Genomic DNA, 24,362 nt, shown 5'->3' with positions numbered 1-24,362 from the left:
AGTGAATAGTGCGATCAGCTGTTATATAATGGTGAGCTTCATGATCCGATCATCAAATCGGTCGACTTCTTTAATTACATCATGGAAACCCTCTGAGATGGCAATGCCAACACCATATTGAGCATGTGGGCTACCAAAATAGAGGATTTTATCGCCATTTTACTGCATTCGCGTTCAATGCCGCCGCTTTTGGCACCAGACCATCGGGTTTCTTGCAGAACGCAGATACCAATGCTCCTTTTCCGAAGGGCTCTTACGAGTTCCTCGGTCTTTCCAATTAGGGTGCCAACATTTAGCGTGCAGACACGTATTTGTTACTTTCTGGAAAGCTCTAATTGTATATCTCCCCCTAAATAAACAATTTGCCTTTTTTAATCTACATCTTCTGTTACCTTCCAGTCTTACACAGCTCCATAAATCAAAGACATCGTTGTTTTTCATATATGTGTGTAATTTTTATTTTTGGAAAAATTAATCACTGTAATAATTAATTTTATAAGAATCATAAAAAAACATTTCTTCTCCATACACAGTATGTGCATGTAATATAAACAAATAAAACAGTAACTAAATGTAAATGACAACGACGACATTTAGAGATTGGTAATAAAAATTCAATACAAACTAAAGTAGATATTTATAAGAGGCTAATAACTAATCCGCTTAACATAGATATCGCATAGAAATTCCTTAACAGAAAATAAACTTATTTATCATGTTTTTCCGCAACTAAACGGTGCGTGTAAGAATACAATAAATGTTTATTAATAGTGAAGTGAAACCAGAAGAGAAAAAAAAAATAAGAAATATTTCAATCTTTTTTTGTTTATTTGATTTTTTGATCATTTTTATTTAGCATTTTCGTCTCAACATTCTTCTACTGGCACAAAATATATCAAACGCACATTCTATTCGTGTGATTCACGGCTACAATGCCTGCAGCCCATTCATACAAACAAATTTAAAGGAAAATAACACAAACATAATATTATTAGCTACGTGTCGTGACTTTTTGTATATTAAGGTTACTTTTCAATATATGAACGGTAGCATACTACAGTTATTACTTTTTACACAGTTTACATATTTGATTTCAATGTTCCTCCTAAATTAAGACTTTTATGCTACTCTTAGGGCTACGCTTACGCTAGCTAAACAACTAAAATTCAAGATCATAGAAATGAATCGTATTTGAATGTATTTCATGAATTTGTTCTTTGTACAAAACATTGCCGGGGAAAGATACTGAGGGGAATATGTACAAGAAGCGGGTGAGGGTACACTCTTCAACAGAAGATTTCCGGACCTCCGGAAGCAATTGACACTCAAGCACCGCTCGGGGTCGAAAATCACTCTACACTTTTCTACAAAAGATTTCCACCAGTTCAAATTGGACCACATTCACTACGGCGACCTCGGAAAACAAGTCGATTTCCTTAGTAACAAGCACCTCAATACCTGGCTACCATCTTTCACGCTGACCTAGCAATTCCCGCTTTCCTCCATGGTCAAACCGGAAAAGTGCACCTCAAGTGTAGGGAAAACAATTTTAGCTCTTCGAAACCGGCGCAGCACTGGCACCGGTACCCGCTCCACTGCCGGCCATCATCGCCGAAAGATTTTTATAAAGTTGCAAGAACTCGGGAGACATTTGATTGGGCAAAAACATATTTGGTGTTTGTCCGTAGATATTCGAGAGTAATAGCGGGAAAATTGGCATCGCGCTATTCGGGGCCGTTGCGCCTGATTGAGGAAGAAAAGGCGGGAATGGGAACGGTGGAACCTTTGCATTGGGAAAAGCTGTTGGTGCCGGCATCGTGGATTTTGTAGGAAAAAGTGGCGCCGATGGAGTCACTTTGGATTTTCTCTCCGACTTTGAACGAGACGTTGAGGTGTGCGGAACTCTTCCCAAATTCGGGGTTGGGGGTGTTGGAACCTGGATCACATCGACTGCAGATTTTCGCTTATTGATGTTATGATTTTGCGAGTTGTGAATGCTTTGGGTGTGTGTTAAGGGTACCGTTGGATGTTGGATTGGTATACTCGTTGAACTGCTGGAAGATGGACTTTGTTGAGGCACCAAAGTGATTAGCAAACCATTCTCAGCCAACTTCGACTTGGACGAATTAGACAGGTTCATTGCAGCCGCTGAAGCAGACGATGATGAAGCTGCGAATCCAGTAGGCGGCGAACGATTACGTCTCGCACTTGGGATAGGATGAATTTCCAGGGCGGGGAATTTCAGCGGAGATTTGACTGTTAGATCCAATATCTGATCCGTTCCAGAAGGAGCAGGCGTTGTAGGAGGCAAAATATCCTTCGGATTTCCAAATATTTTACCCGTTTTTGAATACATACTGGGCGTAGTGACCTTCGGTAAGCTTCCCCTCACACCGTTTGGTGTCGGGATCGCTCTAGTCGCTGAAGGTAAATTGAATCTTTCCTCAACCGGTTTCACAGAAGTTTGCGCGGGAATTCTTAAAGAAATATCGGGAAGCATAGAAGTTGATGTGGAAAGGATTCCGTGGGTATTACTAATGGCAGTAACCTCAAGACCACCTTCTCGCAGAATGTCGAGTTTACGTTTCTTGACGGGCGGAACCGAAGAACTGTCTTGGCTAGAAGACGTCTTTCGTTTAGCCGAGAACGAACTACTGCTTTCACCGTCACTATCAGCCAAATCAATTACTTCCGAAGACTTCCGAGACTGTGAAATAACCGGTGTTATCGTCGTACCAGCACCTATGTAAGGAATGTTCTCTTTCTCGAATGGATTCAGCTCATTCTTTACTCGGACTGTTGTACGTAAGGCAGTAGCTGGAGTGGTTGCTTTCAGCTTTTCCTCTTTAATTGTGCTGGAACCACTTCCTCCGTCCCTATTTTCGATTTTCACCTCCTGAATCCCATCCAATTCGTGTTTGATATTACAACAAATCTCCGAACTCTTCGGAACACTAGTCGGCGAATCACTTGTACTTGGTTGCACAGTAAACTGTTGAATTTGTATTTGGTTTGTTATTTGAATTTGATTCGATGTGGAGCCCTTGGAATGTGTTTGAGGATGAATAGTTGTTTGGTGAACCGTTATAGTTGTGTGAGGTTGTTGAATTTGAATTTTCTGTGATGATCTGGATTTTTTGCTTTTTGAATCTCCAGCTGATGTTTCTGGTGAAAGACCAACCGGTATTGTCGATATAACTGACTTGACGTCTTCATCGGAGGATGATGTACTTCGCTTACGACTACTTTCAGGAGATTCCACAATAACTGTAACGGGAACTGATATTGGAGCAGTTATTGGATCTACAGAGATACTGCTACTATTCGCTAAAGACATTTTCTCCGAGCTCGATGAAGAACTTGCCGAAGTAGATGCGGATATTTGAGGTAGAGCAGGTTTGATGTCTGCATCTTCACTTCCCGCCGATGCGAGTGATGCAGGCGGCGAAATTTTCGATTTCACCTTATTCTGTATGGCAGTCATTTCCTCCTTGCTCAATTCCGATTCGGAATCACTGCGCTTCTCCTTCTTAATGGTGACTTTAAGACTAGGAACTTTTGGTGCGGATTGAGACTCTTCCGCATCCGGGCTGGGAATCCTTTCAGCAGGATCTTCATCGCCCTTTACCTCCTTAGAGTCCTCCGATTCTTTAAGCTCTTTCTTTACTTCGGATTTTTCTGTTTTCGCGGGTGCACTACTCGATGATTTCTTGGTAACTAACTCAGATCTTTCTAATGGTAGCAGAATTTTCTCGTATTTCCGCCGAGTGATTGATAAATGTGCCTCGTTGTTTTCTCCAAAAAGAGTCTTCCACTGTTTCTTCATTGTAACCGCATCGTAACCTCCTAGTTTTTTCACCTGACGAAATATGGCGTACAAATAAACACCCTTTAGGTTCAACCATAACATCTTTGGTATCACATTTCCATGCTTAATGTGGAATTCATGAAGTTTCCGAAGGAAGAATTTCTCCTCCGAAAGTGTAGTGGGAGGCACGGAAGGAGATCGCGATGTCACCGTCGCAGTCGGCTTAGCACCACTAACAACTTTAGCACTGGCTCCTGCAGGTGTTTTCAAAAATTTCTTGGTCTTTTCAATCGAGCTTGCCTTTCTGCCAACAATGACATCACCTCTACCGTGCAATCTCGATGGTTTATACGATTTTGAGTCCTCGTCTAAATCTTTTTTGTTGAATGATTTTCCTTCAGTTTCGGACTTTGTTTTCGTTCTGGCCGGTCTGTGATTGAAGCGTAAATGTGGCCGGGGTTCCACTTTTATGGACACGTTCTGGAAAAGAAAAGAAGCGTTAAATACACCGACACTGGATACCAGAAGCATTCAAAATCTATTACCTTTCCAACTGAAAATATCGATATATCTGAATCATTTGATTCACTTTCCGAATCGTTTCGCTTGCCAGTAGAGAATGGAGATTCTGAACGATATTTCTTTTTTCTGCCACGAGGTCGTCCTTTAAGTTTAGGTGCCAAATGATTGCAAAGCAGCTCATGCGTTTCTAATTCCGGATAGTCGAATGTGTCGCGACAGAACATCACTCGCATATCAGGTCTAATGGAAGAAAATCCACATAAGGCTGCCACTACTGAATTTCGAAACCATTCATCTCCAACATTTTCGAGACGCTTCAATGTGGCTCTGTAGCGACAATATCGAGGATAACTGAGAACTGCCACGCGGGTCGTCATATTTGATTCTGAAATGAAGAGAAAGAAAAGTGATGTTAATTAATTGCGAAAAAATATGATTTTTTCTTCAACTTTCAAACTGTTTCCGAAAAATAGTCCTAAGCAAAGTGCGGTGACAAACAGACAAAACCTTAAAAAAAAGAATAAGCAAACTACGAAGGACGCATAGGAAGAAAGGAAGCATGGTCCAAGGTAGGCGGAAAGAAAAATAAGACTACGGCCCGAATGAATTACCATCTCCAAAAAAGGTAATATGACATACGCCGATATCCTCAGGAAGTCAAATCCGATCCTGAACTGATGGACCTTGGAGAAAACGTCAGCCGAATCAGACGATCCCAAAAAGGAGATTTAATGCTGGAGCTGAAGGAGGCTCCGGGCAAAACGGTAGAAAATTTCCTCGGCAAGATGAAGAAGTCCTTAGAGAAGCACAAGTACGGGAGATTGTTATACAATGTAAGCACATTGATGAAATCACGACCAAGGAGGATATCCGCGAGGCCTTAGAAAAGCAGTTTGGACCACTTGGCTTGCAAGATTCCGCAATCAGGGGACTGAGGAAGGCAGCTCACCAGCTGAAGCAGCGTTCAAACTGCTAGCGGCTGGTAAAGTAAAAATAGGTTGGGCCGTTTGCCGACTCAGAGAGCAGGTGTCCCTCAAGCGATTCGTCAAGGCAAATATAGCTGGTATCTATATATATATATAGTTGCTATGCTCCATCGAGCGCGACGATAACAGAGTTCGAAGGATGACTGGCACAGCGGTACTGGTTTATACTGAGTGCAGGGCCAGCATTCATACCAGTGGATGCAAGGCCTATCTAACACCTCTGCCGCAACTAAGGGGTACGGCACCCGAGTTGTACAGCGCAACTCCACGCTCCCAGGAACTCTGCCCGCGATGTAGGCATAACCACAACCACCATGAAACTCCCCCTAGGGGGCCAAGCGCAAATAACTGGCCCGAGAACACATCCTCCAGGAATTTTCCTGGAGCATATGCTCCCAGAGGGGCATCCCGGTTCCCATGATACCAGATAACCTCCGGTGAGGCTTCGTGGCAAGAGCCACTTGAGATAAGTCCCTTGCAGACTCGGGTCTGATCGCCCTTCTCGAGTACGTGGGGCGGCACTCCCCAACGGGTTAACTGGATGCTAGTCTCGGATGCAATAAGTCGAACCCCAAGATCATAGCGGGTGATTTCAACGTCATCCGCCGTGGATTGGGGCAGTCGCACTACGCACACCAGGGGCCGTATCCTGCTCGAGGCTTTCGCGGAGCTAGACTTGGTGCTTGCCAATACGGGAAATGTTTCCACTTTTCGTGGGACAGGGTTGGATTCAATAGTCGAACTGACATATGTGAGTACTACATTGGCGAGGAGAATGACATGGTTTGTCAGTGAGCATTATACTCACAGCGACCACCAGGCAATTTTCCTCTAGATCGAATTTCGGCCATGCGGCGATTTACGTTCCCGCGGAGCTGGAAACCAAGGCTGGTCCGTGAAAAAGTTTTGAGAGGATCCATTCATAGAGATGCTATTGGGAGGCCAAAATTCCGATGATGCAGCTACAGAAAAGGTAGAGCAAATGATGGAACGTTATGAAGATGAGAGGGCGAACACCACAACCAACCTGCCCGCATATTCTACTCGATATCGTGATGGCGCTCTTCCCCCGGATAAAGGGAAGTGCAAACAACACAAGCAAGCTTTGTTATCAACAAAAGCTTAAAAACAGCTGCGTGCAAAACGACAAGTGTTTGAAATCCTACGTATTAGTTAAATACTAGGAAGAACAATTTATGAAGGAAATCCAGTGGAGGCCCCGTGGAGAAAATGTGGCGAATTTTTGACAGGTGTTATTAGGAATCCGGTTTGTCCATGCAGGATTACGATTTTAATAACACTGTGAATCTCTCACTGATCTCCCAACATGAATACTATCAACACAAAAAAAATCTACGTTTAGTCCTATTTGCATCCTCCAGTGTACTAATGAATTGACAACAGAAAATCTTGCTCCCACTTTGATCTAAGTAGGGTTTAAATTTAAACGATTTTTTTTTGTAATGCTCTCATTATTTTGCTGCGACCTGAAACAAAACTATTCCCAGTGGTGGTATGGAATAAAGGATAGTTGGGATGGTAGGTTAGAGGAGCGAATTGGGCAATCATAACTGCCCTCCTCAATTAGATTATAGCAGGCACAAGGTGAAATAGAAAATCCAAGTGTTATATATGACTTTCACGATTTATTTGAAGTAGCTTCTATACGTTTGAAAACAGGTAAGAAGAGTTTATTAGCATATACCACATATTGGTTGTTGCACATGAAATGGCCGATTTGGCAATCAAGTGAAGTTAGTTGCGATTTTGCTGCATCAAACCACCACCATTTGGCGCTGTTGGTGTCGGATAATGAAGTATAAATACTCCTACATTTAATCAAGAAGTCATTTCAGTTTTGACCATCGCTGTGATAACAGTGAATAAAAAGGAAACAAGTCGGAATACCAGAAGCTCGCGCTTCGGGTATAAAGGTTTTGTGTTCATCTTATGTAAGAAATTTCAACGCACATTTTTCTCTGGGACCCAATTCATAAGAACTCATTTCGTTGTGGTATTGACGAATTGATATGTGATGATGACGTCATGCAGGTTGTACAGTGCACGAAATTCACAAAAAATTGTAAAGTTTCACCTCCTATAACTTTGTTAATAATAGTTTCTTCTTCAAATTAAATAAATTTCTAAAATGTGGAAATATAATATTAACTTTATTTGTGCAGATATCGAAACCGGATATATTTTGAGGCCTAGATTTCGTAGAGATGCACCACTGTGATTTTTTTCAGGTTTTTCGGTTGAATAGGTTCTGAGAACGAAACCTGCTACACTTTTTGGGGGTCATATTTTGAGCCCTCACTCCCCTAGAGTTTCAAAAAGTACTAATTGAGACCTTTCATTTGATACTCCACATGGTTACATTCTGTGAAAAAACAAATTGCATCCTCCATTCACATGTATGGAGAGCCCCCCTTAAACGTAACACAAGATGGCGCCACTTACTGCATGTAAAGGAAACACCAGATTACATACTCTCACCAATTTTCGTGATAATCGGTCCAGCCGTTTCCGAAAAAATCGGGTGTGACAGATAGACAGCCAGACAGACAGGTGGTGAGCTCTATCATGCTGTATGCAGTCCCAGTTTGGGGAAAAGTACTGCAGGTTTTAGGCAATATACATAAACTGAGTACGGTTTACAGAAGAACATCCCTAAGGGTGTGTTCTGCCTTCAGGACCGTCTCAGACGATGCAGCGTTCGTCATCTCGGGAATGATGCCGATTGACATCCTGGCAACCGAAATGATGAACATTTCCCCTTCAATCGGGGAATGGCTGGAGAGAAAGCATGGGAAGATCAATTATAATCTCACCCAGTTTCTCACCAGCCATGGAGGATACCGTCAATACCTGTACAGGTTTAAATTGGACACCTCGCCTAATTGTCCAAACTGCGGGGTCCTAGAGGACCCTGCGCACGTTTTCTTCCAGTGTCCTAGATTCGTGGAAGAAAGCAGAAACCAAAAGGAAAGGTGAAGTGGTAGGCTAGGTGAAGTGCTATCACCGGAAAATTTTGTCCGGAGAATGGTAGTCTGCCAGGAAGACTGGGATGCGATCAATTCCAGGATAAACTGCGAAAAGCAGAAAAAAAAACGACAGACGGAGAGACAGACACCGTCTCGATTCTCGATTGTTTCACACAAAACCTTAAGAAGGATGGCAAAGAGCCAAGAACATATACTTTTTCTGTATGAATTTAAACTCAGTCATAAAGCAGGGGAGGCGACCAGGAACATTAACAGCGTATTTGGAGCTGATACGGTAAGCGAACGAACCACACAGCGGTGCTTCGAAAAATTCCGGTCAGGCGACGTAAATCTTCAAATTTAGGCATGTGGACATCCAGGACCATCAATTGACAAACAACGAGCTGCGTTCGCTAGTCGAATCCGACACACGTCAGTCTGTGGGAGACATTGCAGAGAAACTGGGCGTACACTAATCGACAGTTTCTCGGCACTCGCAACAACTTGGAAAGGTGAAAAACCTCGACAAATGGGTTCAGCATGCTCTTACGGAGCAAAACATGGCGCTTCGAATGGAAATTTGCAATTCTTTACTCTCCCGCAACAGAGTAATAATAATAATCGTTGGTGCAACAATCCATATTGGATCAGGGCCTTGAAGTGTGTTAGAGCACTTCATTCAAGACCGCAACGGTACACCACAGTAGACTGTAGGAGGCAATGTGGTCAGCATTGCGCACGCCCGAGATTATTACTCTGATTTGACTCAGGTACTCATTCACAGCTGAGTCGACTAGTATCCGACGTCAAATCACGATACAAATTCCACTGCCGCCAGCGAGATTTGAACCGCGACCTTCCGTACGACAGCCTTGTGCTCTAACCACTCAGCTATCCAGCAACAGAAGCGATCCTTTTTCCACAGAATAGTGGCATGTGATGAAAAGTGGATATTATACAATAGTCGCCGATCAGTACAATGGCTAAATGCTGATGAGCCACCGAAGCATATACCGAAACCGAGCCTCGATCCGAAGAAGGTAATGGTGACTATTTGGTGGTCTACGGCTGGAGTTATCCACTAGTCTTTTTGGCACCTGAAGAAACAATAAATGCACAGAAATACTGTGCTCAATTCGAGGAAATGCACCAAAAATTGACTATTCAACGGCCGAGATTAGTCAACAGAGATGGTGCAAAACTCCTTCACGACAATGCACGACCTCATGTATCCAGAACAACGGTTCAAAAGTTGAACGAATTGCAGTATGAGGCCCTGCCTCATCCCTCATATTTACCGGACCTTCTCCCAATCGATCACTTTTTTAAGCATTTGAATTATTTTTTGGCGAAAAAACAATTTAGGAATGGAAAGGCCATCAAAACTGCCTTCGACGAGTTTACCAACACCCGAAAATTGGACTTCTTCGAAACTGGCATACATGCTCTTGTATCTCGTTGGGAGAAGTGTTTTGAATCGACTGGAACCAATTTTGATTAATTAAATAAATTTTTGTAAGCTTTGCAGTCGTTTCAAATTTTAGTACCAAATCGGCAATTTCATGTGCAACAATCTAATATAATGGTCCTGCTGTATCACAACCTTCAACCAAGCTCTAGTAGTCAGAATAAAGGATAATTCAGATGATAGGTTGGGGAAGTGGATCAGACAATCACAGTTGCCATCCTTAACTAAATTATAGTAGAAGGTGAGATAGAACATCAAAGCGTTAAATACGACCTTCACAATTTATTAGAATTGGCTTTTATACGTTTGAGAACAGGTGTGAAGAGAGAGCCAGAGAATATTAGCATATATCAGAAAACGGTGGTCAGATACCTATCTTGTAACAATTAAAAAAGATTGTAAACTCATTGTACACACCAGTGGCATCTAAGTCTTTTGAATATCTCTAGGATGTAGATATTCGAATTCTAAGTAATCGAGACAATTCCGAGATGATGTAATCTGTTATTCTACGTAAAACTTTGGTTGATTTGGGACATTGGAGACTACCAAGAAAATGAATCATTTTATAAATTTTATTTCAACAAAAAATTTATTGCGCCTCTTAGCAATCACGATCTTAAAATCAATCATTCAATCTGTTAATCGTCTAGAGCAACGAGAAGATTGATTGAGATGATTTATAGACAAAATACATCAAACAAGCGCCACAATATCGCCAGACATGTTTACTTTACAAATCAATTAACTGAAGACCATAAGCAAATATCACGTTAATGGAATATAAATAGAAATATTCATATATATATATGTCATGCATAAAACTATGCCTCATTTCCAAAAAAATTGAAATCTTTCCCTGACCAGAACAAATAGAGGTCCCATGATTAACAATGAAAGAATTTATCTACTCCACACAAAATATAGATCATTTTAATATACGCGACGAAGAAATTATAGGTTTTGACCGAGTAATTTTCACATGACGTTAATGATCGTCGATTTGACAAAGTATTGTTATAAAAATGTCAGGAAAAATCATTAGCCAACACCTACAGCATATTCTGCACGTTGCCGAACATTCTCATTGACGTTGATAGACGATCTTGGCGATATTAAGCAGCAGAAAGCTCCTGGCGCCAACTTTAATGGTCGTCATGAACGCGCACAACCAAAACAGTAAAAAGTGCACGCGCCTGCCTTTCAGATTTTACCCATATGTTTGCAAATACTTCCCCAATCCCCTTCGACATGTTACCGAGTGTGCCAGTGCAAAATGGCAAATTGCAAGAACAAATTGAACCAGTGGAGACATTGTGTTTTGAGGGCAAACTGAAGGTGTGCAAATACAGTGGAGAATGGAACAAATTTGACTCAAACGAAAGAGGAAAATTATTTACGGAAAATATTGTCGCATTTTCTTGGAGGAAACAGAAGATCGAATAGTTTAGTCGTCCCAAATTCTTTTGGAAATGAAGCCGGCTCTATTTTGGTAACCCACACACTCAATATGGAGTCGGCATTGCCATCTGAGAGGGTTTCCGTGAGGTCATTAAAGAAGTCGAACGATTTGATGTTCGGCTGATGAAGCTCACCATTATATCAGCTGATCGCACTATTCACTTCTTCACTGCGTACGCACCACAGACATGTCGAGCTGATGCCGAGAAAGATGCCTTCTTCTCTATGAAACCATCGCACCTCAACATCCTCGGGGTCACCAAGCCGGGTCAGCGGTACACCAACCGAGAGAAACGCCTCTACCACAAATTTCTCGACGATAAAACGCCTGCTAATTGGCAAATTTATAAGAATGTCAATCGAGAAGCAAAGAAAGTGGTCGCTGTCATGAGCGAACCATTACAAAAATCTTTACGATCAACTGGACACTCGGGATGGCGAGAGAAATCTGTATCGACTTGCTAAAAGCCGTAACGAACGTACACAGGATATCGAACACTTCTGTTGCGTTAATGACAAGAACGGTACTTTGCTTACCAACCGTCGAGCAGCAACGGATAGATGGCAAGAATACTTCGAGCAGATTTCAACTGAAGAATTTGCTCATCCTCCACTTCCACAATCATTGCCGACATTTGGGCCAGTTCCACCTGTCAGAACAACTGTACGCAGAGCGGTAGTTAGCTGCTTAAAGGTTCCGTTGCGGTTCTCCGCTTTGGGCTAATTCCAGTTAACCCGTTGGAGAGTTCCGTCTCCACGTACTCGAGGAGGGCGATCAGACCCGATTCTGCAAGGGACTCATCTGAAGTGGCTCTACCACGAAGCCTCACCGGAGGTTATCTTGTACCATGGGAAGCGGGATGGCCCTCCGAAAGCATATTCTTCCAGGAGAATTCCTGGAGGATTTGTGCTGTACAACTCGGGTGCCGTACCCCTTAGTTGCGGCAGAGGTGTTAGATAGGCCTCGCATCCACTGGTATGAATGCTAAGCCTGCACTCAGTATAAACCAGTACCGCTGTGCTAGTCATGGCGGGGCTTTGATTATGTTCCCAAAATCAATCCGTGTCCGAAGGGGACCGTGGGATTATGCTCACACGGCACGTACTCACGTTAAACCCCCACGACTTTCATGTCAGTGCAACTAAAGTTGAGGAGGCAATAAAACGATTGAAATCGGGGAAAGCCACAGGACCTGACGACATCGCATCTGAGCTCTGGAAAGCGAAGAGCTGGGACCCAACACTGTGGCTCAGTGAATTCTTTAATCGGGTGTGTGTGTGTGTGTGGTGGGGAGAAGCTACAGCTTCTGAGCACTCAGGCCGTGTTGGCCCATTGTACTCGCGTCCCCCATCTAACGGAATATTCCGGACTCGTTAACGTATCGCAGGATTTCCGTTAGTGGATGTGATGCTACCCGTCGTAATTGGAGAACATCGGCACCAAAGATTTGATGCCTGATGCGTCCATAGGCGGAGCATTCACATAGGAAATGCTCCGTGGATAATCGGGTTATTCAGGAAGGAAGAACACCATCTGACTGGCAAGAAAGTACCACTGCTCCAATATGGAAAAAGAAAGGGAGTCCAGCAGAATGTTCAAATTACCGTCCGATCCGGTTACTTTCCTATACCATGAAGATTTTTGAACGCATTCTTGACAACCGTATTCGCGAAATCGTTGAGATAACCGTGAATCAAGCCGGATTTGTCAAAAACTGCGGAACTACTACTAGCGCAATATACGCTGGACGGTTACTCATGCAGAAACACCGTGAGAAGCATCGCCCTCTTTACATTGCCTTTCTGAATCTAGAGAAAACGTGCCACACGAATTCATCTGGTATGCTTTATGACAATACTTAGTGCCAGAAGAACTCGTGCGCTGGGTGCAATTGCTCTACCACGATGTGAAAAGTAAAGTTAGAAGTATGGCGGTTGTATCAAAACCGCTTCGTATCTCTGTTGATGTTCGTCAAGGAAGTGCCCTCTCACCACTCCTCTTTGTTCTTATTATGCACACCGTCACACGGGATATCCAGCGTCCAGCGCCATACGCACTGCTTTATGTAAATGACGTTTTCCTAGCATCTGATAGCAAAAATGATCTCGAGCAACTTGTCCAAAAATGGAATGATCGCCTCATGCAACACGGTCTCAGACTGAACTAAACAACACTGAATTTTTGACGACCGATCCCCATGAAACAGGCACAATCACTGTCAGCGGCAATGATCTGCCCAGAACTGAGCGATTTAAATACCTCGGGTCAACGCTATCAGCCAACGGAGAACTGAGTTATGAAATAGCTTCACTCCTTAATGCAACCTGGATGAAATGGCGTTCCACAACTGGTGCTCTTTGTGATCGACGTATCAACGAAAGTCTCAAATCTAAAATTTACCGCAATGTCGTCCTTCCTGTCACTCTCTATGGTTCTGAGTGTTGGCCAACTATAAAAGACAATGAACGGCGTCTCGCGGTAATGGAGACGAAGATGTTACGTTAGACTAGTGGCGTGACACGTTTTGATCACGTCCGAAATGAGGATATCCACTTGCTAAGATTGGTCTGAACATCGAAGTCGATGGTAAACGACCAGAAGGCAGGCCTAAACAACGGGGGCTTGATACGCTGGATGGGGATTTAACAGCCTCGAGATTGCACCCAGATCAGGCATTCGATAGATCACGACGAGCTGACCCTGCTTGGGACAAAGGCTGAAGAAAAAGAAGAAGAATTATGACGTCAGTATCTTATTTTCATGGCTTTGGAAGCAGTTAATTCACCCGAAATTGCTATAACTTTGGAGTTACTGGTCAGATTTCCATGAAACTTAGCCCGCACATACGAAATATTGCCTTCTATGCTGATGTCCTAGGATGAATTTAAGAGGGGTTTTCCAGTAAATTTCTAAAAGTTAGTAATATACTATTAGTTATTTGAGCAGATATGGGAGTGGGATATAATTTGAGGCCTAGATTTCATCTAAGCGCACCACCCTATTTTTTTCGGATTTTTAGGTTGTGTAGTTTCCGAAAATGAGTCCTTTTTCACTTTAAATGTGCACATTTTGACACCTCACTCGCGCACTTTGCAATTCGCGACTAAACTAATATGACCTGCAGGAAAGTACTAATCGAGACCTTTCATTTGATACCCTACTCGACTATATCCCGTGAAAAAAAGTTTTGAATCCCCCCTTTGCATGTATGGGCGGCCCCCCTTTAAACACCCACCTAAATTTATGCCACTCGCTGTATGCGTGGGATTTCATAGTTCCCATCTGTCCACCAAATTTCGTTCGTATCGGTTCAGGCGTTTTGGAGAAAAGTGTGTGTGACAGGCAGACAGACAAACAGACAGTGAATAGATTTCAATAAGGTTTTGTTTTACCCCCCATTCCCATTCGAAATTCGCTTCCCAGACATTAAGTTTAATTTAGATAACAAAAAGAACTGCACAATTTGAGTCCAAGGCGATAATGAAGCGATTACTTTTCATTAGCACTATACTTAACACATTGAATATAATCGCGGCCTGAAGACGCCACAGAGAGGTTCCACATTACCTCAACCAAATGACTAACAAAACAAATCGTATGCAATCATTTCAATTGATCAAAATCCCTTTGCAAATATTCCCCCGAGAAGTGGTCGCCGTTGGCCAATGTTTGAGCCGGCACCCAGGCGTCACCAAGATCATGATCGTGGCGATCGTGACAAGAAGAAAAATTAAATATTATATGGCACTCGCAACCATAGCGTAAATTCACTATATATAATTGGTTTTAGCAAAAGAAAAAAAGAATCTTTGGATGCTGCCTGACTGTTCCGAATTGGATCTCTTGACTCGCATTCAGACGCCGCCAGTGATTCATGAATGTATGTATCTCGATCTGAGAAGATGAAACACACTCTGATGTTTTCTGCGTTTTCCACTTAGCCTGACTGCCCGCCACTCCAACGTGATTTTCGGTGGATCCGGCCGTCGATCTCCACCATGCCCCACACCGTCGCCCCAGCCGACGCCACTATACAGTCCCCGACAATATGCAAATGAAATTCGCGAGTCAAGAAAATAAAATTATAAACAAAAGGAACATGGCAAATAAGAAAATTTACCGAGAGTCTTTAATTTTTCAATAAGTTCACCGGGGCTCAGTTCGATTCGAAGCGTGAACAGCTCTATAAGTAGGGTAGCACCACCCCGTGTCGTATAAGTACCGCGCAATAGTCGGCGGTCGGACTAAACGGATTCTACACTCTTCAGGGGATTAACTAAGTACAAGCCGATAATCCACCGGAAATCGATAAGGATCATTGCATTCAGCCATCACACTAACCGAATCAAAAGAAAAGATAAACTTCCTCCGTGAAAATGCGAGGCTCAGCAATATTCCTCCTTCTGTTGACACTGGCGGTATTGGGCACTCATGCCCTAATCCCCATCGAAGAGGAGGCACCGATCAACCGCTTCAGGACGCGTTTTCTTGTGCAGTACATACTCGAGGGTGACATCATTATGGTGAACGAGTGCGAATGCATCCCGGCCTACGAATGTGATGAGAAGAATTCAATTGAGTTGGTTAAGTAAGTTATGAGCTTTCATCTTTTGATTTCTGCAGAACAAGAGTCAGAATGCCAATTGATCTTCTTTTTTCACCCCCGTCAAGGTACAAGTGCAGGGGATATAACAGTGTTTGTTGCGTTGGTGGCTCAAAACGGGCCAACGAAATTGAATCGACATAAGATATTTTTGATGGTGAAAGTTGCGGCAGCAGCCCACAAAGTACCACAAGGTACCCATCGGAATTCTACTTAAATTCTTTAAAATCTTAATTATATTGATGTGAATAAGTTTTATGTGATGAAGGAATAATCAGAGAATTTATTGTGTAAACCAATGATGCCTTTGTTTTAGATATTCATCGCGGTTTAGATTTATCCAGTGATACATTAAAGTGCAGTGCGAAAATCACGATTTAAGGGTTTGATTTCTACCGTTGCATCATCAAAACTGGATTTATCCACAGCACAGCAATATTTTTCACAATCAAAATCCTAAACTGCTAACGATGCTAATCAGATCTTTAACGCTATCGAAATAATGTTTAGAACCATATTTTGAACCTGCCGGGTAATACCCGAAACCATGGAAGTGTCAGATTCAGTTTTATCAGAAATAAATTCGCTGATTAGCAATATTCGAATTACGTCGTGATTTGTGGATTTCTTGTCAGTTTTCGTGACTTTTGAGAGTTCATCAAAAAGATACAACATTACATAATGTTACTGCATAGCCGGCATTTCTCGATATTCACTTTAAATTGCTGATTGGACTAACAAGATTTTATTATACTCCGTATGCGTATACCCTTTGGAAACGCTCAGATTCTTCTTTTCAATCTCATTAGTACTAAAAGTAGAAGATATGTTTGCAAAAATTAGTTTTTTTTCCGGAAATCAAGATATAAATAAATTAATGAGAAAAAATTCTTTGGTAACCAACAATGGGAAGATTCCCCTAAAAAAAATCCTTTTACGAAATTTTAGTGCACTTCTGCATATACATGTATGTCCTTGTATTTCGGAAACTAATTCTTCCCTTCTCCAGTACTAAATTTTTTAACGAGCGACTATAATGTTGAAGGCCGACAATTGAGGTATGAGGTCGTCCCGAAGATCCGGCCAATTCACTTTTTCGTGAGATTTGTGGAATTCCCAAAACCAATCAGATATATCTCCTGCGAACAACATACGAGGTTAGACAATTAAGTAGTGAGACTGATTCCATAAAAACCGTATATTTAAAAATTATTCTACAACTGGGCCATCTCCTTTATCCCCTTGGGCAGCTATACAGCGGTTCCAGCGCGTTTTCCACTCTTCATAACATTTCTGGAACGCTTCGACTGACGTGACGAGTACCCTCGTGGGGTTCCTTTGACCACCGATTATGTTCTAGGGAACAAAAAAAAGTCACAGGGTGACATATCATATCAATCAAGCAGCATGGGATCGTTTTCCACTAGTTCCAAACAGTCTTCTGCGACGGTCATTCAATGCTGCTTTTGCTCCTGAGAAAGGTATTTTGGAACCATCTTCGCGTACAACTTTTTCATCCCGAAATCGTCTGTTAAGATTTGTCTGACGGTTTCACGGTTCATACCCAGTTCCGAGGCAAATATTCGAACTGCTAAACGCTAATCTTCACGGATTAGGGCGCGCACACGCTGCACATTCGCATCAGTCCGCAGCTCGACTGGTCTCCCTCTCCGCACCACGTCTTCCAGGCTTTCACGCCCCCCCCTTAAACTCTTTATGCCATCGAAACACCTGGGCATGACTAAGAGCACTATCACAATGCACTTTTACAATTTTATCTTACGTTTCCGAAGCTGTTCCGTCCAATCTAGTGCAAAATTTTATCGCGACGCATTGCTCGTTTCTTCATTTTCGTAACGAGCACACGTCTACTCAACACGACACAGCAGGCGAACTAAATAAGCTAGAGCAGTGGTGATATATTGGAGATGGGAAGGATGCCGGGGAAGGGGAAGGGAATTTGAAGGCTGCAGATTTACCACAAGCGCGGCAATAAAATCAGTCTCATTACTTAATTGCCTAAACTCATACGCTATATGCGTGTAAACTAGCAAGTGGAAATTCTCCTCCAAGATAGGACGAGTTAGTCTCCATCCGATAAAACAATCAAGGAATTGTCAAGTCTTCTGTGCCAGTGCATTTTAGGCCCCAAGAACCTAGTATTTGAGTCGCTGGTAATGATGCGGGTGGGCTGCAAAGATGTGTTCAGAAAATAATTTCGGGATAGATTGCCAAACATCGAGTGAATCTGAAACCCAACCCAAAACGATCAAGACACATTTGCAGACTACTACCGCGATATCCGCTCGTTACGAAATGGCACCTAATGTGGGGCCCAGCATTCATTAGATTTCAGTTAACTGAACCCGTGGAAATTAGCTTTTTCTGACTCCTAAGTTCGTTCTTATCATGTCGGATAAACTTGTTCACAGATAGACTCTGCGTACCCTTTATTTTATCTTCTAAACTTCGGATTACATGGCTTAACCCACAAAGTAGGCCTCCTTCCTATCCCACTTCGTAAAATTTTCCTTCCGTTCCTTCGTTAGTATACCTCAAAAGTTTTGTCATTTTTGCGTTGGTCATAAAACTTGTAGTCTCATTCGAGATTGACTTCTGGGTTAAGAGGCCTTACCGCTAAAAATTATTGCTCTCTGATTCCAAATGATTTTTTTGAGAATTCTGGGGTCTTAAGTTCGCATCAACTTGATGCCGGGCCGGACCAAATGGGGAGCAACTTATTCCCTCTTTTTTTGGTCCACGGAACCCTCGTTTAGGACTTAGTACCCAAACTTTAAAAAAAAGTCAGGCGATGACGGCTTTACGGTTTCTTACCTGACCTAGCCTGACATTTTTTTAAAGCTTGGGTGTTAAACCCTAAACGAGGGGTCCTTGGACCAAAAAAACAAGAGGGAGTAAGTTGATCCCCATTTGGTCCGGTCCGACATCAAGTTGATGCGGACTTAGGACCCAACAATTCTCAAAAAAAATATTCTCAGCTCTGGCTAAGCTTTAGCCAATAGAATTGGCGGTGCTTCTTCAACTTCGAAAACAGATGGAATTCCCTCGATTAAGTCCTTCGTTTGTTGCGAGACATGCGGATGGGCATTGTCGTGGCGCAGTCTTACGCCTTTGGTGAGTTTTCCCCTACGATGATTTTGTCGAGTTTATTGTAGTCCCTCTAGGCATAAATTTGATAAGCAATACACGCCCAGGTCCCACAACACCGTTCCTACTGACAACTTCTGCTTAAACTTGTTTGTTTTGGGCAACTCGGTGTGTTTCCATTAGCGAGATTGTTCTTTTGTTTCCGGAGTAACGTTATGGCACCACGTTTCATCCCCGTAACAATGGAGTCTAAAGTCTTCGATATTCTCGTCGCATTCAGTCGTGCCACTGTTTGTGGATTTCTGAAAGCATGTGCGGCACCCAGTGGTAGCCTAGATTTTTTTCAAAATCCTGTCGATTGAAGTTTTAGAAGCAGGTTATGTTTTGCTTTATGCTGAAGCTATTCCTATTCAGCAAAGCATCATTGCGAATCGTGGTTTGTAGCATTATCATACATTGGTAAAACAGACAATTTTGATCATGAAAACGTTTGACATCAGTGAGATCAACAATTAAATCAATAGATTCCAACAGTTTGAAGGTAAATGTGTGTGTGTTTCCTGTGTGACATCCCCACAGTCAAATTCTGCTTCAGTTTCACTATCATCACACTTAACACTGTGTAACTGATAAGCACACACACGGCAGTGAGACAAATACAAGACCAACACAGGCACCCATGACGACTGGCATTCCAAACCAAGAGCAGCAAGATTGAGAGGGTGACACTCTACCTCCTCAACCATTGCGCCGTTATCTGTTTAAAGGTAAGCGACTTAAAAAAATGTGCGTTTTCTTCAAGTTGTAGCTAAACCAGATAATTACCAGTAAGGGCAGAAAAGCTGATATTCCAGTAGCCAAAAAGGGAGCCATTCTCGTTTTCATTCGGAGTGAATGGCATAATTCCCAAAAAATTGCCCGACTAGAAAGTGTGAGTACAGGTTCAATATGTGCTTAAAAATATCCATGGAGGACAGAGCAACCAAGCAAGTCTGCGATCAAATTGTAAGGCCCAACGGAAAATCGCACAGAGAATACACTGAATTCTGACAGGAAATTATTAGAGAACCGCAAAGCAACTTTTAAGAAGGTTCAAACAAATTCGGAGACTAGTGGGGTTATTTTGTCCAATTGAACATTGAAGTGTCAATGGGTGTCTTGAAACTGGCCTAAAATCATATCGTCCCACAAAAAGGCCAAAATTGATAAGATAATTTGAAATAGGTCCGTTTAAATTTCACTGCAGCTGACTGGGAAAAAGTAGGACTTGAATGCAAAGTAATTTCAAAATATTTTCTATTGCAGAAGTAGCTGCGCCTACCATGTAAAGAACCAACCAACTTTAAATCCAATTAGTTTTGGAGAAGGAACTGTTGAAAAAGGGAAAAAAAGAGATTGAACCTAAACGCCTCTGTGTATTCCATGACAGGTCTAACAATACCTTTAAAACAATGTACTGCTTACTTGGGTATACATCTCAGCAGTATCCGCACATTCACTTTATATTTCTGCCTGCAGCGGTAACTTTAACTACAGGTGGTATGGTAACGGGGTTAACGGGGAAACACTTTACGAAAAATTTCCTGGTTCGTCCAGCACAAAGAAGAATAAATATCCGCAAACTGGAAGATTTGGATAACTCCAGAATGAATAGTGGTCGTAAATTGTTTGAACAGAATCGTTTAAAGACAACTACCCACTGCTGGGGTCATCTATTGTGGACTACAGAAACTTCAAGAGTTAATTATCCATAATAATATGTCAGTGGGAATTGCATGCCTAACTAACATATTTCCAAAAGGTCTAAATCATGTCTCATACACATTTTTGATGTCATGAGTTACAAAAGTTAAAAATCTTATATGGCTTTTCTCTATCGCGACATGAAGCAGCAGTCAATTGAGACATGAATTTGTTAACCTTGGATACTCTGTAGGCATACAACTTCTTTGGACGCAGCTGGAAGTCCCTTCAAAAACTATCTAGACCGCCTCTATTTTTTCTCTCTCTTCTTTAATTCAACGATAAAGTGATGATGGGCGAGACAGTTTTGACATTAGCTCCACCATATCTACGTCATGCCCGTCGTTTGAAAGCCCCAAGTCTCAAGTTTTGTTTAATGATATGGCTTATGGTTCTTGCTGCTATATCAATTTCAAAATTTTTAACATAATATTCGGCTACGTTCAGGTTATCAACCGTAAAATTAATTAACTAATAAATTAAAAATAAAACATTTACTTTAATTGGGTAATTATTAAGAAACTCATACCAAAAAATGAAATAAAACGAAGAAGAGCCAGTGCACATAGAGCACGATCTGGCGTTCAGAGTTCTGCGGAAGTTCCCAACGCCCAAAAATGGCAGTCAAATACTAGCGATCTAGTTTTATTGTAAATATTGTGCGAGAAACTTTTTCTCCTCTAGTTGTTCTTCTGATAAAAAAGAAGCATTGCTTTTGTGGAGCCTGAAGGCTTCCTAGAGAAGAAGAAAGCACTGGATACACCCGATTAACAAAAAGCGAAAAGATGAAGGAGAATTTAATACTCCTGGTGTTATACATAAGTACAGTACCTGTCGAGTTGACTTAATCCCACGGTCTTCTTAACACACGGATTGATTTTATGACTACAATCAGAGCCCTATAAGACAAGCACCACCATGACTCAGCATTCATACTGGTAGATGCAAGACCTAACTAACTCTCTACCGAACTTTGGAGTGCAACACAACAAACGCAACACCATGTTTGAAACCCGAAGATCTCTGCCCGCCTGGACGTAATCACAACCCCCATGAAACTCCCATTAGGGGGCCAACCGCAACAACCGAGCTGAAAATATATGAACCAGGAATTCTCCTGAGACATGTAAATTCAGGGGCTATCCCGGCTCCCATGGTATCAATATAGGTTTCGTGACCCAAAGCCATGTCAACGAATCCCCGTGCAGAAACGGGTCTGATGGCCCTTATTAAACCTTGGGGCATTCGTCTACTGCACCACGGCCAGCAAACCAAAGTGAGTACAACGGTTTCCCGACGCCACCACATCGAGGTTCTCTTCGCCGTGGTGGCACTCGGTTTCTTCATCTTCCTCCTTACCTCATAGCACCAGAGCCTGGGTGTAGAAGGAATTCCAGTGTATCACATGTAGCTTAACGGGGAATGTGCGTTCTCTGTCTTTCTGTTTAATAAGTTCTGGGGTTCGATGAGAGACGGTGTGGCCACTAGCCTAAATTTATTTTGTTATGTTGGTACACTCTTTATGTGAACGTATGTGAAGTTTCATTTCAATCTGTCAATTCATTCTTTGTTTACAAGCCATTTAGTATCGACATGTCAGAGTATATTTTTGAAATGGGAAAAATCAAATATCGTATAGTGATTGACTTTTTATTTTTGGAAGGTTTAAAAGCAAAGGCAAATGAACGAATGTTGAAAGTGTATAAAAACTGTTCGCATTCAATTAGTACAGTAGAAAGGTGGGTTGCAGAATTTAAACGTGGTAGCGTAAGCCTTGAAAACGATCCACATCAAGGACGTCCAAGAACAGCAACAACACCAGAAATCGTGGAAAAACAATGGATATCGTATTGGAAAATTGTCGAGTGACTGAAAGAAATTTACTAGAAGCCCTAGGCATCTGATTGGGCAGTGTAAGCAGAATTTTGACTGAAGTATTGGGTTTCAGAAAGCTGTGTTCACAATGGGTGGCGCATTCGCTAACAATGGTAGAAAAACACATTTTAATGCGATTTTCTCAGCAACATTTAGAGCGTTTTCGAAAAGATAAAATGGATTTTGTGGGTCGATTCAAGACTATGGATGAGATTTGAGTCTATTACCATGATCCTGAATTAAAACAAGAGGCAAAGAATGCAGTCAACCTGGTTCTTCCACCCCGAAACAAGTTCGTGTCCAGAAATCGGACAAGAAGATGTTAGCATCAGTTTTTTGGGATGTGAAAGGAATTTTGTTTATGAATTACTTGCAAACTGGTAAAACAATAAATTCTGAATATTATTGTAACCTTTTAGACCATCTGAAGGGAAAAGTTCGTGATAAAAGGCCAGGTTTGCAGAAGAAAAAAATCTTTTTCATCAGAACAATGCACCGTGTTATAAGAGGATTTTGACAATGGCTGAAATCCATCCATGCCGTATTCAACAGATTTGACTCCTAGCCACGTCAGTCTGTTTCCAGACCTAAAAAATCCATGCGTGGAAAGTGTGTTTCATTAAATGATGAGGTCATAACTGCTGTGGAAGCATATTTTTCAGCCCTTCCAGGTTCTCACTTCAGGGACGCAATTCATAAATTGGAATCTCGTTGGGACAAGTGTATTGATGTTCACGGAGACTATACTGAATAATAAAGTGTATTTCAAACCTTATCAAACCGCCGCCAGTGTCCACTGCTACATTAAAAAGCTCATATTACAAAGAACGCAGAACCCTTTCTGTGCGCGTCGGTTCTTAGCGTTCAAGATCTCTTAAAGATTAATTCGTTGTTACCAATCTAAAAGTGTACATATTTCCTGTCAGATGTGGCAGATTATGATAAGTGGCCAACATGAAAAAAATCGTATCTTCATGTTACCAAAGAATTTTTACCAATATCGATGTCACAAGAGCTCATTCTTCTTTTCTTCAGCCTTTATCCCGTTCACAGGCGGAATTGGACGACGAGCCAATCGGTTGCACAATTTTATTTTATGACAGGCCTGATTTGGATGTAGTCATGAGGCCTTCAAATCACCATCCAACGTATCAAATCATCGTTGTTTCGGCCGCCCTTTTTGTCGCTTACAATCGACTTCGATTTTCAGACCAATCTTAGCAAGTGAATTTTCGTTAACGCGAATTACGTGACCATACCATCGAAGACGCCTCTCTCGTAGTTTTTCCACGATCGATGCAACCCCATATCGATCGTAGATATTCCAATTTCGTCTTCATTACCGCGACACTCCGTTCATTGCCTTTTATAGTCGGCCAACAGTCAGAACCATAAAGAACGACAGGACGGAATTTATGTAGGACCAAAAATGATGACTATATTTGAGAAATTACCAAGCATCTAACAACTCGTTCGAATTCAATCTATAATTTTGCAAATGGGGCTAGTAAGGGGAAAGGTTGTTAACAGACTGGAGGAAAGTTGTCAATTTGAAAGGAATTAAAGGATCGCCTTAAAACACCGAACCGAACGCCCTGAATACTATTCTGACTGGAGGTTTGAAGTTCGGTGTATCTTTATGACCCAGAGAAGAAAGTTTAGCAGTTCCTATGAAGAACTGCTGGCTCCATCTGGCCCTGAAAATACATGCCATTCGGACTAAAAAAGTTGGCTGAAAACTTTTTTCATCACATAGAGAGTATGCTCTTCCATATCTCGCTTCGGACCCGCTGCCCATCT

At 42.0% G+C, this 24,362-nt stretch overlaps 1 protein-coding gene across 3 annotated transcripts in view; it reads right to left on the bottom strand.

Moving 5' to 3' along the window:
* Positions 1-430: 430 nt before the first annotated feature.
* Positions 431-24,362, bottom strand: part of LOC119655845 (mucin-5AC-like) — a 197,957-nt gene continuing 174,025 nt past the window's right edge. For all 3 annotated transcript variants that reach the window (XM_038061959.1, XM_038061958.1, XM_038061960.1), the window contains exons 5-6: positions 4,354-4,715; positions 431-4,288 (exon numbers count right to left, since the gene is read on the bottom strand). In XM_038061959.1, the coding sequence (XP_037917887.1) occupies positions 1,550-4,288; positions 4,354-4,715 (3,101 nt within the window). In that variant the 3' untranslated portion in view covers positions 431-1,549. The remainder of the gene's footprint in view (positions 4,289-4,353; positions 4,716-24,362) is intronic.

Source organism: Hermetia illucens, chromosome 4 (assembly GCF_905115235.1).
Source record: "Hermetia illucens chromosome 4, iHerIll2.2.curated.20191125, whole genome shotgun sequence".
NCBI lineage: Eukaryota > Metazoa > Arthropoda > Insecta > Diptera > Stratiomyidae > Hermetia > Hermetia illucens.
This window is presented reverse-complemented; position numbering and strand designations above follow the sequence as displayed.